The sequence below is a fragment of the Chironomus tepperi genome, unplaced genomic scaffold (genome assembly GCF_022539635.2).
Source record: "Chironomus tepperi strain 1889 unplaced genomic scaffold, CSIRO-AGI_Ctep_v1 contig_445, whole genome shotgun sequence".
Lineage (NCBI taxonomy): Eukaryota > Metazoa > Arthropoda > Insecta > Diptera > Chironomidae > Chironomus > Chironomus tepperi.
In genome coordinates, this window is record NW_027226567.1 from 2082661 (window position 1) to 2098420 (window position 15760).

A 15760-nucleotide genomic window follows, 5' to 3' on the forward strand; every position below is an offset into this window, starting at 1 on the left:
GACACCCTGAAAAATTATAAAATATCCAAAAAAAATTCAACCAAAAGCATATATGTTGTAAAAACGCATGGAATTGCTGTAAGACGGAAAAATGGGGTTGAAAGTGAAATAATTTCGAAATGTATTAATTAAGGAAAATTTGGTCAACACTTAACTCTTTAATTTTAAAAAGAAAAATTGACATTGTAAATTTAGTGTAAATTATTTAATTAAAATACATTTTTTTCATCTCACTCTCATATTGCAATCAATTTAATGTGGTTTGATGCATAAACTAGACGAAAAAAACGATTTAATCAATTATTAGTTGAAATTTTATTTTAATAAATTTGTGTAAATTAAAGGAGTTCTTTTGTACTCTTGAGTCGTGGGTGTGGGGAATTGTTGTGCTGAATTTTATGGATTAATTAAGTTCCTTCTTGACGAAGGTCATTAAAACATAAAAAACTGACAAATTTGTACTGAATTATTGCAAATTTCAAGAGTCCTTAAATCATCAAAGCTGTAATATAGCTGTGACTAACTCTAATATCTTATCAAAATATTAAGCTCGATCATAGAATCTAGCACAACATTTCCCTACCAATATTTCATAGAATTTAATAATTTAAACGACTAAAAAATTACCGTGAAAAATTGTGAATAAGATAAAATTTAGTGTTATTAAAAAATTTTATTCGATATATAAATTTTAATTAATTATTAAGTAGAAATGAAAGAATTATTAAGAATGTGTCTAGGTTTCAAATTTATAATTTTTTTAAAAAGAAAATATTCGTTTGTAAGTAAAATAATTAAAATTTTTTTATAATTTTCTGTCGATAGTAATCAATCACAATCGTATTAATGAATTATTCTAAGGTAAACGAAATGAAAAAAAAAAAAATGATTAAGAAAAATAATAAAATTATTCTCTCTTATCACAAAAAATACATAAAAAAAAATATTTAAATTTACCTTTTTTTGATGAAATTTCATAGTAAATCATTCATTGATTTTAATCAATTATTAATTTTGATAATTGTATAATCACTGGATTTCCATCATCAGCAATAAAGTAAAGTAAAAAAGTTAATTGAATTTTTATTATTCCTAAATATTTTGATTAATTGATAATTTACAGCTTTGATAGATATTATTTTGCGATTAATCTACTCAACGCTAATGCGATTCTAGTGGCTTAAATCATCTCTAAGTACTTGCGAATTCAATTCTACAAAATTCACGTTTTCTTCATCCTATAATCATTAAATGTGCCAATCCATCTCTTGTCATTGTACTTAATGATTTATAGTAGGAGCTTTAGGTATGGGAAAAATTTCAGATTGTTCTGCTGGTATTTCAGCAAATGTTGGTAATTGTTTAAAGAACATGCTTTTAAGTACAATGATGAATGCGATAAAATTGGCTCGATATTTGATTTTGAAGCTGTTGAAATTCTGCAGGAAGTGGAGAAATAATGTTGGTATAAATTAGAATTTTTGCTGCGTTGTAATTGGGCTAATTGAAGTGTTGGAATTTTAAATGCAGAATTGAAAATTAGAAACGAATGCTGAAAAACGTTAAGAATTGATATGTGGGCTAATATCTCTCTTAATGGATTCTAAATTATTGGCACCAGTGAAAAAGAAGTAGGAACGTGGTGGTTAGTTTATCGACCAATTCATTCTAACGATCTTTGTTCAATCCCAGTGAAAGTCTAGTCAGAACTAGGTTTGTATGATTTGCGACACACAAATTGTGGTTAGGTACATTGCATTGATATAACCTCCCGAGTAACACAAATGAAGAAGGCTTATGAAGATCTAGATTCATCTGTGAGCCATGGCCTCCCTCAGATGACGTCTCTATTGCTGGCTTCCGTATGGATGCCCAAAATAGGCGGTTTCTATATGTTCTTAACAAAAACCTCTTTTTGCTCAGCTGAGCCTTAAAAGCTCCGTGACTGAGCTTTCTTCATTTGTGTTATTCGGACCTAGGTCAAGTAACTGTGCAATACTGATAAGATTTAAATTATTCAGAGAAAAACGTTATTTTACCTTAACAACGATAATTGAAGTTGAAGCTTAGATCGTTATCAAACTATAAAGTTAAGAGAATATTGCATCTATAAAGAAAACATATTAAAAATTCAATATGGGAAAACAGAAAATTGTTAAAAAGATTCATCGAGGTCTACACAAACAGCGGCAAATATCAACAACCTATAAAATATCCAATAACTCTAGTCAAAGCTTCCTATCAACGAAAACGATATCATTTCAATCAGCATTAACATATCCATTTATAGACATCTATTTGCGGACGATTCAGAAGCTCCAAAATTTATCAGATTTAACAACTTCTCGTTCAAGGTAAAATAAATTTAGAATCGAGTAAAGCTACAATAAATTTAGAGACTAGAATCAAATTTAAATATTTACGTAATCAACAATTTATTACTGTGTCACGACCGACTATTTTACTTATTATACAATACCGTCTTGCATTTTTACATTCAATTATAGTTAATACACAAATCACATATTCTTTACTACTGCTGACGAAAATGGCTCTTTACTATTCTATTAAATATTCCAATTCAGTATTTTTCCGAATGATTCTGGCAAATGTAAAGTGTCTTATTAATAATTCTGATATAAAAATTTATAACTTTATATAAAATGTAATTGGAAAAATTGACAGTATAGCTGATTATTCTCATCATCATTCACTATAGAAACAGAATAAATTAAACTTTTCCAGACTTATCTAAGTGAATTGTTTAAATATTTAATAAATATCAGTGAATAATGTATTATTATTATTTTTAGTATAGCGACACGGCTGCATGATTATAATGCTGAATACATATAATTTTCAATTAATTTTGCATCGTCATTGTTATTGCATATTTAAGACTTTGAATTAATAATTCTTTACAATTTGGAATTTTTTTTGAGATTTTATTCTAGAAAATTAATTCTTTACTTTTGTTTTAACAATCAGAATATAATTTATAAGGAGTCAAGTCATTCCAGCAATTATATGGAATAACTAAGTAATATGGTCAATAAGTGCTGTCTTTGTTTGAATTTATTATTTTTTTGTCACAACGGAGAATCCAATAATTGTTAGGTTAATATTTGAGGAAAAATCTAGATACCATCAATCTAGACAGAATTTGAGCAACACAACGTGTTCACTAGGGCATTGCTACGTTGTCATATTAACGACAAGACGCGAAGTTGCCTGACGGTAGAAGTGTTGTTCGCTGCATTATGTCGCTTGGGATGGTAGGTTACAAATCTGAAATCGGGATGGCATGACTCTGAACTGAGAGCTCGAAGTCAACTCCATACAATTTCGAGTCTACTTCAAGTTCTGCTCTCACTTAGTGCCGGATTTAGACCGAGTTCGATAACATCCCAGAGTCACGTCAGCCTGGTACTGACCGACACTCTAATCACCACGCCACTATTGTTTTTTCGCTGCCGGTTTGGTACTGGATTTCGGATTGATTAACCAATTTTGCTTTTCGGCAAAATTCGGCAAAAAATCAATATCCATCACCAGAACCAGACATACTTAAAATCGTCAAAATATGATAATTCAATTCTGCTAAACGTCTCGAATCAAAATTTGAATATTTTAATTGCATTCATCAGAAATCAAACTCTTAAGTGTGAAGTTTTGTATGATTACTACCGGAGCCTTGGCAATTGAGCTTCTAGAAAATCTTATCTCACTTTCATCATCATCTCATTACCACATAAAACATGAATTTGCCTTTTCAAAATCGATATAATTAAGATGAAATATCAAATTAACTGTATAAATAGATGTCAAAATTCGATATATTGTTAATTAAATATGTGATGTTGTGCAAATTCGACATTTTAAAGGTAAAAAAATTATCTCGCCCGAGCAAATTTGAGTTTTAACTTCTGCTAAAATCTCAAAGACAAACATTTCGTCTTAATTCTGATCGTAAGGAAAGGATGAAAAGAATTTTTGGATAGAGGAATTCGGAAAGTAAATATGTTTAAGTTCTTGGACTGATTTATGTCTGGAATCTTGAAAAGTAAACTTTTTACGTTGTTATGACAACTCAGAAAATCAAAGCCGTAATAAATTGGTAGCTTAAATGGTAAAGACACGCTTTATTTTCTCACATAAACTTAAAAAAAATTATATCCATTGTCTTGAACATTATTCATAATATATAATATATATCAAGATTTTGAAAGACACGTGATGAGTTCTTATGAATTTGGGGATTTATTTTTAAACTCACAATGAAGTGTTGGAACCATACTGCGAATGTTAACAATGAATAATTTCAAAGTATTTTCAAATTTGCCATTAGCTTTTTAAAAATTTAGACTGCATTGTTAATCTAAATGATTGAATGAACTTAGATCCCTGCTAAGATCAGTGTTGTTCAAACTTATCTTGTGCCACTGCTAACATTGATGATAAACTACGGTTGAAGTCACACAGACATGCGTTACATGGTGTTTTCAAAAAATTTCGGCGTCACACTAGTGTAGCGCAGCACACAGATTGAACAACACTGACTTAGATGCTAAAGATTTAGCAAGTATGTAAGTATTAACAGACAGTCTCTGCCTTGAGCAGCAAGATCTAGGTTTTATCTGATTCATCATCTTTCAATCACAATCTAGTTTAACTGCCCTAGGCTAACACATTAGCATTTTGAATCGTTTAATTGAATTTTCTAAAAATCCATAAGTGAAGTTTATATCTCTCAGCATAACCTAGAATTGCAGAAATACTAGCAAAATTCAAATTAAGACAGCTTCTGATTCAATTTACTTTGAATTCTAAAAATTACCCCATATTAACATTTAGACAACAATACTGATTCCAACCTTTGTGTTTCTTATCATCCCAAAAATTCCAATCAATTGTTTAATATCAAAAGTGCTCAAAATTATTATTAAAATTAATACAATATTATCGTGGTATTCAAAAAATATGGCTTAATTGTACCAAACATAGCAGGTACTTAGTATAAAAATGCCAAAAGAATTTTAAAAAATCAATTAAATTTCCTTAAAAGTTTAATAAATACGGAAAATGGCTCTCATAAAACCTCGTGTTGTGTCCAGAATCTGATCTACAGACCGCCGAATCAATCCACCGCGGGGCACAAAGAAGTTATCAATAAAATTTGGCTGTGAAAAAGATAAATGACTAGACATGATTGAAATCATTAATATCTCGTTTAACAGAACTTACGTCAATTTGTGAGACTGGCTGTGCAGGAACATTATTGTTAATATTCTGTCCCTGTGGCGATCCAAATGTTGGTGTTAAAAATGGCGGTTGGAAGTTACCAAATGATGGCACTTGCTGTACATTATTGGATGAAATAGAAGTAATTTGAAGCTGAATAGAGGGTGATGCAGGAGGATTCGACAGAGGGACTTGAGCTGTTGGGAAAGTCTGAAAAGTTCCTTCGGTTGCCACTGATGAGAATGCATTGATTCCTGTATTTGGTACATTATTTCCTGTTGATTGCGGTAATGGACGAAAGGAACTGGTCGTTGGATCAGTAATAATAACTCTCGGAAGTTCCGTTGACGTTGTACTTGGAATTGTTTGGATTATTGGCTGTTGGGGAAGTGCCTGTTGATTTATGAACTGAGGTATTTGTTGATTTATTGTCTGCGGTAAATTAACAACTTGAGGAACCTGCTGATTTTGTGGTGTAAATTGCTGATTATCCGGTGCACTAAATCGTAGATTAACTGCTGGTTCAAATGGCTGAATAGCTGGCGGCTCAAGTTGTTGATTTAGAGGCGGTATTGGAAGTTGTGCTACTTTTCTCTCAATCGGTATCACACCGAGTGTTGAGCTGTCAATTGACCTTGCGGTCGTCGTCGTTGTGGATTTTGTTTGCGGTGGTAAAGTCGGACGTTGTGTTGATGGAATTACAATTGGCCTTTCAGTCGTTAATACTCTTAATCTAGATGTCGTCGGAAGTGTTCGAAGAGTTTGACGTGTGGTTGTTGTTGTTTGAGTTGTTGGTCTAGGCGTTGTCGTTGTTTTTGTAATCCAAGTGGATGGAATTCTTGATTTTTGTGGCAATTCATCTGATTGGAATTGTACACCTGGCTTATCTAAATGTGTCTGTTCGTGCCATTCTTCAAAATTTCTTGTGTATTCACCAGTCGGATCATATCGCTCGGCAAGTGAGAGGTATATTGATGGATGCTGGTAGTATAGTCTTGATATCACATCGAGGGCTTTTGCCTTTTGAATTTTTGTACATCGGGAACATTTAGATTTTAATGCTTGCGGCAGAACACCTGTGTAAATTGTATAGAGTTTGCGAATTTCAATCGTTATTTTGGGAAATGTATAGAAAGCTAAAGTAATTGCCTCTAAACTGTTACTTCCGAGGCCAAAGAGCTGTTAATATCCATAAAAATTAATCTGTTATGGTCAAATCTCAAGCAACTTTTAAAACGGTAGTTGCACTACATGGGTAGATATTTACATTTTAGACACGATGTTTTTTGCAAAGTAAACATTAATCTGTTGGTTTATCTATTGAATGCCATTTTTGAGTCAAGATTTAAGTAGTTTGTGTAGCTTGGTGTGAAATTTGCAAGATATTTCCAATTTCTCACTTTCGTGAGTTCCAAAAAGAAGCCGAACAGATTTTATGTGATTTAATATCAATTTTATCGATTGGAAGCATTTAAATTTAATGAAGCCTGAGCAGCTTTAAAGCTGGTTTTAACTGTGATTTTTAGCTTATCATTTTAAGCTCTACACTAATCACGTAATTATGCATAATAAGGAACCAAGCTCATAATTTATAGAAATTGACTTTTCTCATAAATATTCATGATTATCATACGATAACTATGCCATTGCGGTGATAAAATGTTGCAATCGATGCTTCTTCTTTCTTCTTTTGTTTATCTTTGCTGTGCATTGGCCTAGATTGTCAACACGACTCTCATGCAACTCTTACTGGTATTGTCATTTTTTTATGATTGACAATAAAAAATGTTTAGCTGCAATTTATGATTATTGTTTTTTGCGTGATAGCTGTTTTGGTAAAACTGCAAGGCTGACGTTAATGGCAGTTTGCGAATTTTTAGCCGGTTTTTAAGAAGTTTTATGGGATTTTTTTCTCAATGATTTGAGACTTTTTTGGATTGAAGGTTATTGAATCAAAATAGATTTTATAGACTTGAAGAATTCTTATTTATTGTTGTGCTTATTTATAAAAGAATTGTGAGTCATAGCTACACGTGACAATTTGTAAGAGTTTCGTAAACTTATTTCATAAAAGTTCATGAACCTCAACAATGTAACTTACGTTTTAACTCTTTCCCTTCTGGTGGACATGGCTTTCTATCCAACAAGCAGTCCACATAATTGTTTAATAATCTTGAGGACCTAAAGATCGTTTCCACATCGATATTATCGTATCGTTTACTGTAAACATTTCTTTCGTCATCCTGAGCTTGTATCACAGCTGCTTGAATCACCGAAATGGCAAAAATGATAAGGCTGAAAATTGTCCACGACATGATTTTTATTTTTCTTAAATTCTTGTGCTTATCACAAAATTGGTTACAATTTTTCACATCACTTTTGAGAATTTTTTGGTTGATTTTTTATAATTTCACATTAAATTTGCAATCAGAACAAACTCGGCATTTAACTTTTCTATGCACTCATTTAAGTCTTTTGAGTCCAAACTAAATTAATCCAATATTCAGCACAAGATTCTCAATATTTCAACAAGTGTCAATTAAAACTTCACAGTCAATTAGATTTTTCAAAATTAAATCAAATATTTATCTTCAAATTTAAAAATCTAAATTAAAGAACATCAAATTCTGCGACTAAATTCCACAAGTTCACATCTCAGACTGAGCATTTTATTCACCGATAAAAAGCTAAATACTCACGAGTTAAAGTAAACAGAGTGAATGGAAAAAAGTTAGAGCATTGAGAGTACCAAAAATGTAAACATAGATGTATTGGAAGCAATAATAAGACATTCCAGTGCTCACAAAGAAAATTTTTATTTTCGTCGCTGCATGTTTATGTTTCGGCCTTCTGGTTCGCAAAAATGTAAACTCGTCAACGCAGCTCATCATTGTGAAAATTACCGTTGTTTTGTGTATCAGCTGGATGTTGGATGTCGTTTATGATAGTTTAAAATTAGAAATGTGCAAATTGACATTCCAAACACGTCGCCCTCTTGTGGCTGACCAGAAATTTCACCATCTCATTTGTCAATCTGGCGCCAAAAATATGGAAATTGTGAAGATTCTTTTGTTGATATTTTGAGGCTATTGAACTGACCTACACAACATTCATATTCAAGAATCTTCTCGTCATATCCAATTCACACCTTCAACTTGAAACTGCTTTTTTGAGCTCCTCTCAATGCACTTTTTGGGATCATTTAGCATCTGCATATAAAGAGTGAAAGTCCAAATAAGTGCAAAATTGGCATGGCCATGATAATGGCAAGATCAGTGACAAAATTATAAAACGCTGTGGGATAAACGTGAAGGATTAATTGCAATTTACGGTTATTTTACGTTTTTTGAAAACCAAAACTTCTGCATGATGTTGATCGCTTCTTAAAAAGTGATGTCAAACAATTAGCCTTGAGTCTTTTTTAAGTATCCTCACGTTCTTACTAAATAAAGTCCATTAATGCACTTTCAAAAAATTTACATATATTTTAGATAAACATTTGCAAGGAGAAAACTTAATAAATTGCTTTTTTGAGTTTGGTTGCAAAATGGAAAGTATTTTTATAGATTTATAAATAAAATAAGATAGATGAATTGCAGATATGGGATATGAAAGTCAATTTGATAGTTTTATGACAAATTTTCAAACCAAATTTCGTGAGATTTAAATAAATCAATTTCAAAACTACAGCAACAGCCTTGCACTTTGAATAAATCACTCGCATCTCCTCCAGGACAGAAAATGCCCCGAATTTTATTGCTTAACATGACACAACAATCCGTTATAAAGTTGTCATCCTCGACAATGAAAAATTAAGGGTGTGTATTAAGAAGAGCTTGTTAACATCTGATCCAGGCAATGTCACAATATATCAGATTCTGTCTTTTGTTGTCGATTTCAAAAGGAGAAAATGAGAAAGTTTCTTTGGAGGATGATTTGTGGCTTGACAATATTATTTAGCACTTGAAAAATTTCTCTTTTTGAAATATATTTACGGAAGACACAAGGAATTAAATGGATATTTAAAATGGCGTCAAATAAATCAAACAGCGGGTATCTTCAGAAATGTCGTTATGGTTCCATTCGCATAACATTAGGATCTTCCTAATGAGTCTTAAATAATCTGATACTTTCAAGGACTTTTTATTGTTCTTCAGATTTTGCTTATTTTTTTGCGACAAAAAACATTATTTCAATTACGATCAACAATTTAATCCGATGCTTAATTCCACTAATTGTCTTAAACATTATCAAATACTAGCATTCATAATTAAACGTCAAACAATACATTTTAAGCAGTAAATAATTGAAAGGATTTAAGATTATTCTTGCTTAATTGAGACCCGAGCTTTAGGCTACTATAAGGCAGAATTGAGTTGGTGCCGTAGACAATAAAACCAAATGTAAATATTCAGTTGGTGCTTTTTTCTTCTAAAGTATTTTTGTCCACTCGGGACAATGAATCTAGAGTGCTGCAAAACTAGAATTAACTTAAAAGCAAGTGGACAACTCAGGTGACAAATTATCACTTGATGCCTTAGTTGTCAGCCTCCTGTCTTTAGTTTTTGCGAAACAAACGTTCATTTTATCACTTTAATGTCAATGCTGCACATAACTCTCTTCAAAACTTTTTAAAAATTTAGAGACGTATCAAGGTAAGCTAGAACTAATAATCACTTCTAAATTGCATATTAAAAACTGATGACTCAAGAACTCGTGAATGCGACAAAACAATTGAATAATTATCCTTGAAAGAATTCAACTGATTTTTTTGTAGATAGGAAGAAGGAATTTTAATCTCCTTCTTAAGATGATGATTTTTGGATTGTATTTTCTAAAGTCGTAAAAAACGAAGTTTAAATTTAACGACATTTTGAAAATAAACAACAATTTTTAGCTGCGCATTTCACAAATTATGCACCAAAAATAATAATTTTCAGCTTCCTCAATTCACATATCTCAAGGATAATTTTTCAATAGATGACTGAATAAATGCTAAAGGTTATTAGCATAAGTTACATGGTTGCTATGTAAGCATAGACATATAAGGTTTTACAACAATTTTTCTCATCAATTTTGAAATTTTATCTGATAAATAATCAGAATTCTCAACGTGAATCCATTTATAAAATAGAATGATTAAGTGAAGGACTTCTGAAGCTTCGAGAATTTGCAAAGCACAAGATTTGTTTCAATTTTCTTTACACTTCAGAATAGGGGGAAAATAATTGCCTGTAAAATTATTTATACAAATCTTTAGGTGTCCTCATAGAAGCCCGGAAGTCCTCAGATTATAACCTTCGTCGAGTGTTTTACCTTCCCGTAGTACTTCCTTGGATAGGCTGAAAATCTGTCCAAACTCCTCGCCAGTAGGTTGGCAGCCCCACAAACAAGCTAGAAGGTTTACAACATACTATATTCGACACTAAACTATCCAAAGAAAACTACAACAGTTATCTACCCCCTGCTTCAGAACCCCACGTGTGTTCTCACTAAGTATGCAATTAACTTTGTTTGGTATTTTAATTCAATTTTTACGGTTTTAAGGAATACGATTCTATATACTCGTTTCATGCTTTAAGAATTCTTTAAAACAATTAAACTTCTTATTTTTTGGTTTTAGAGCTTTTTTAATAATTTCAAAGTACAATAGCTTCATGTGTATTAAAAGTAATCTTAATCTTTAATGACAGTTTAATAAAAAAAAGTGATTAATGGTGGAACTTTGAATTAAGCTTAATGAATTTGGCAGTTTGAAGTCTTCCTTTTTTGTCTAGAAATCAATTTAAATCTAATTCCTGGAAGATTTAATTAAATTTTAATTTTTTTGTGTGAATTTATGAATCAATGTATGAAATTGATGATTTTTTAGTCAACAAAGCATCCAATATCATTTCTGGTCATTCAACTACAGTGTCAACCTTGATATTTACTCAAATACTGTAGATTTTAGGTGCAGTAGCCAAATCTTTATAACCATATCTTCTCATCCCATTAAAAAAAGGAAATAATCCATTTTTGATAAAATTGCACGCTCACTGACTAAAATGCTAACAAGCTATAATCAAGGCTTAAACCGACAAGTTCATATTGCAAAACTTTAAATGTCTTTTTGCTCAAAATAGTAATTTTTCAACCTTTCCAGATCAAATTTTATTTTCATTTTGATATCTTTTTATTGCTTTTTTCCTCTCAAATGTGCCAATAAATTAAACTTCTTTTTTGAAAGTTGTAGCGCACGTGCCTATATCTACGTTTTCTGACAATGCTTCAAAACAATGAGACAATTTCTTGAATTCAAAATCTTTCAAATTTATAATGCATGTGAAAACCTTGTTCTTAATGTTTGGTTCCTTTTGTGACTTTATGATCTAAATAATTTGATCAAATTAATTTACACAAAAGGCGAATAAATTAAAAGTTTTCATTGTCGTGTGCGCATAAAAATGATTAAAATCTCCAAAATTCTTGAGTTTACAGGCAAATTATGTTAAGCTGACAGAAGATCCAGAATTCATGCTCTAAGAAGAATTAGAAGCTGCTGTAACTTAACATCAAAATCTCGTAAAAATGTAACAATTATTAATCATAAAAGAGTTTTTCGTGCTTTAATTATGAGCACCTCATTAAAAATTCATGGCTTGATGTATGTTTTGCTAAACAATTGTAAATTTTTATAATGATTTTATTAACACAGAAATGTTACACTATTTAAATTTACATATTTCGTGAGTCTGATTATGACGCTGTAAGAATCATAGATTGCGTAGTAGAAGATTCTAGACAAAGAAGTTTATGAGAAATTTTATTAAGCTATAATTAGACTTCAATTCTTAAAAATGTTAAGCTAATTATTTAATGATAAATTGATTTAATAAAACAATAATCAAAAGCATGTAAAGAGCTGTAAAGCACCCTATGGTTTAGATCTCAAGTTGATACTCCAGATATCAAATTGTATCGTCTTTCAGGATTAATCTTTAGCTGTACCGCACTGAAATACCCACAATTCTCAGAAAATCGGAACCCGAACCGGCGTGAATCTGGCTTGCATTCAGATTTGGTTTGAATCCAGCATCATGCCAGAGTCACGCCTGTCTGGTACCGGATTTCATATCAATTAACCGACTAATACTATTCGGACATATCTCTACAACTAAGGACATTCTAAAAAATTCGCACAAAAATCATTGCCATATCAAAAATCCAAAAAAACATCCAAAAAATTGACAAAATTTCGCCTTTAAAGATCACTGAACTCATTTAATTCAAATGTTAAATTCAGCTTACCCTTTATAGTCCATTCATGAGTCAAACATTGGCACTGAAAAAGAAATTTATATTCTTGTATGAAATACGCAAAGATCGTAAAAAACATTCTCAAAAAGCATGTGCAAGGTTGACTTTAAATTATTTAAATTTGTGATATTTACATATGTGGCATCTAACTGATTTGTTTGTACAATTTAACAAGGAAAGAATTGTGTTATTTAATTTTAAATGAGAATGCATTGTCCATGCTTAAGGTTGAGATTTAGCATTTTTGTTTATTAATTTGAGGTTATATTATTTTTTTCTTTATTTATTTAAGATTTTGTTAACGCTTAATTAAGACGGCAATCGAAGTTGCATACTGAAAACAGAAGATGAGTCAAGCAGAAACTGTAAATAAAGTAGACTAAATATTTAATTAGTGTTAATTTTACTATCTTTGCTGAGCTGTTTTATAAGGAATTTTTTTGTGAATTGGTTCAGTCTGATTCATATTTTTCCAATGTGAATTTTGAATTTATTTGTGTCTGTGAGCTTTATTTTGAGCAGAGCTTAAAGTTGACTAGATTTTAAATATGAAGTCAAGTCGAACCCAATTCCAATGTTTCCATACAAATCCAGCTCCAATTCGCTCTGACTTATGATTTTGGATCTGAGATTTAGGAATTAAGTACCAATATTGAGGAACTTAAGAACTAATATCGAGCAACTTAACATCAAGCCCGAAAGCCACAAATGACTTCGACCTGCCGAAATTCATCAAGTTCGTCCTAAACCTGCGCCGGCATGGATCTAGTAAATGCTTTTCTTCACATCTTGTGCATTTCGGGAATAAGTCTCGTGTCGATGCACCAAATTACATCCAGTTAAATAATTTACCAACTTTGGCATGTGGAGATATAAATAAAATTTTCTATAATAAGCTCTAGCCAAGCTGGCCAATCAATTTAATTATAATTTTCAACAATTAAACACAAAATGTGAATTTCATTGAATTTAAATATCCAACAAGCTTATCTTGTTGTAATCAACATGTGCATTGAGCATCAACTGACCGTAATTATTTCATATGGTAACAAATTTTGTGAATTTAAAAGTAAGTTCATTTTGAAAATTTCCTTCAGTTCCAATATGAATTTTGGCAGTTTAAAACATCGAGTTTTAATTTTTACAATCCTTACTTATTGCTTTATTAATATAGCTTCAAAAAGACAAGAAAACTCGCCATTTGGCATCAGATTAAAGGCTTTAAGCTGTCGAAGTGATAATACATCAGTTTTCATCAAATACTGCTTCCTCAAACCTATTTCAAAAAAAGTCGTTACCTTTAATATTGGACTAAAATTCCTTGTGCCATATAAGAAGCCATTTTATGCACACACAATCATCTATTATCGTTATGGATTAATTTTTCGTGAAGTCATCAACACCCATAAACATGAATGCTGCTCAGTTCTTGAAGGAGTTGACACGAATCCATTGATAAAAATTATGATTGATGAAATTGATAAAATATTTCCAACTCTAATTCACAAATGTCCATACACTGGTGAATTGGACGTAAGAAATTTTACAATGAATATTGATAGTTTTGATGCGCCTTCGATGATGCTTCCTGAAGGAGTCTATCGAGGTGATATCACAGTGTATTTAAAGGATGTTATAACATCTAATTTTTCAGTTACTGCTGAGGTTAAGTCACCTATAAAGGAGAGTTTTGGTTAGATTTAGATCTTATTGAGGCTAAATAAATACATAAATGAATATTTGAAGCTTCTGGAAAAGGATTCTGTATAATTAGTTGTAAGTCTAGTCGCAATCTAGTTCTAAGGACGACAAATCGCACTTTGACGATATTAAATGGCTTTGGAACTAAACATATGACTTTTCAAAGAAAAACTTGTGTATTTTATACTTTTAAATGACGAGAATTCAGGAAAACGGACAAAAAACCTTACAAATTCAGAAACCAATTCTGTTCTTGACATCACCGACCTATCGAACCTCATGAGCATGATATCACATTAACTAGACATAATAATCTCTAATTTGGCACATGCTGCAGACTTTATACAAAATCAACCAACAGTACAACACAAAATGACTTCCACAGTCAATATGTCGAATAACAATCAATCGAACTGATTCATTCATTTCCTAAAACATCGTTCGACTGAATGAAATTTGCATTTTTTTTAAATTTATCTCCAATCTTTTTTTTTTTTTTGCCATACATGTGTGATTCAATCAATTATTTTAAATCTGCATTAGGCTAACAATATAGAATTGAATATGGCATTACAATCACCATTCAATTATATTCATACGTTAGATTTGAAAAAGCTTCTGACACGTCTTCCTAGTTACCGTGAACTTCCTGATCCCACAATTTTTATTAATTTGCTTGTAATTTACAAAAATATCGTGAATGAAATCTTATTGAATTTGAAGTCATGTGTTGCGATGACATTTGATTTGGCAGGCATATTTGTTCTGTTTTCCTTTATTCATGTCGTAAATGGATAATAATGCTTATCTTGAACAGTTAAATTTGCGTTGTGAATTGTGTTTGCGTTGTACTTGATATTAGTGTCGTAAATAAATATAACTTTCGTACTGTAAATGTACATGCAGATTTTTTGAAAATGTCAAAGATTTTGTATTGCTGTCCAAATCGCATGCTGAATGATTTTGGGGGAGTTGTTTGGAATTGATGTTGTTCTTCCTGTCTTTTGTACGTAGATTAGGGTAGAGGTGGGCGGTTCTTTTGGGATTTTTTCACGAGAAATCTTAGCAAATTGAAGAATTTTTAAACGTGAAGGAGAGGTTGGCCAAAAAATAGGATTTACTCCTAGCTCTCTCTTCTCCCAGACTACCATCCCTGAATCAGTACTCATCATACTTACAAAACATCATTTACGAACAGCTCCCCCTTACAAACGAATTTCTTTATTTGTACACAAATGACATAAAGGATGATTTCAGATTCAAACAATTTTCTTCGCTTTAAAATTCATTTTGAGTCAGAGAAAAAGTTGAATTTTTAAAAATTTTTAACATTCATAAATTATCCGCCAAAACGCTGTTTTCTCTTTTTTCGCAGATCTTTTTTTTAAAACTTCATCTGGTGTGTCATATCCGAAATTCAATATTCAGGAATTTAATAAATAAAATAATAAATATTCATGGTGTTTAATGATTGGTTTAACAATAAACGTTATTTAATGTGGACATCCGTTGAGGTGTT

General features: G+C 31.2%; 1 protein-coding gene across 1 annotated transcript; it reads right to left on the minus strand.

Annotated features, from left to right (window-relative positions):
• Positions 1-2410: 2410 nt before the first annotated feature.
• Positions 2411-7886, minus strand: LOC139098194 (poly(A) polymerase-like). The gene is made up of 3 exons (XM_070650319.1): positions 7343-7886; positions 5245-6317; positions 2411-5180 (listed from the first exon to the last, which is right to left on the minus strand). Exons 1-3 carry the CDS (start codon positions 7554-7556, stop codon positions 5067-5069), a joined length of 1401 nt encoding a protein of 466 aa, XP_070506420.1. The 5' UTR covers positions 7557-7886; the 3' UTR covers positions 2411-5066.
• Positions 7887-15760: the final 7874 nt, after the last annotated feature.

Bases quoted from the DNA above. Each gene is read 5' to 3' on its own strand.
- LOC139098194 (XM_070650319.1), bottom strand. From the start codon at position 7,556: ATGTCGTGGACAATTTTCAGCCTTATCATTTTTGCCATTTCGGTGATT. The intron at 6,318-7,342 runs GTAAGTTACATT...CAATTTACACAG, and splicing joins AGAAGGGAAAGAGTTAAAAC to GTGTTCTGCCGCAAGCATTA. The intron at 5,181-5,244 runs GTAAGTTCTGTT...TCTTTTTCACAG, and splicing joins AGCCAGTCTCACAAATTGAC to CCAAATTTTATTGATAACTT.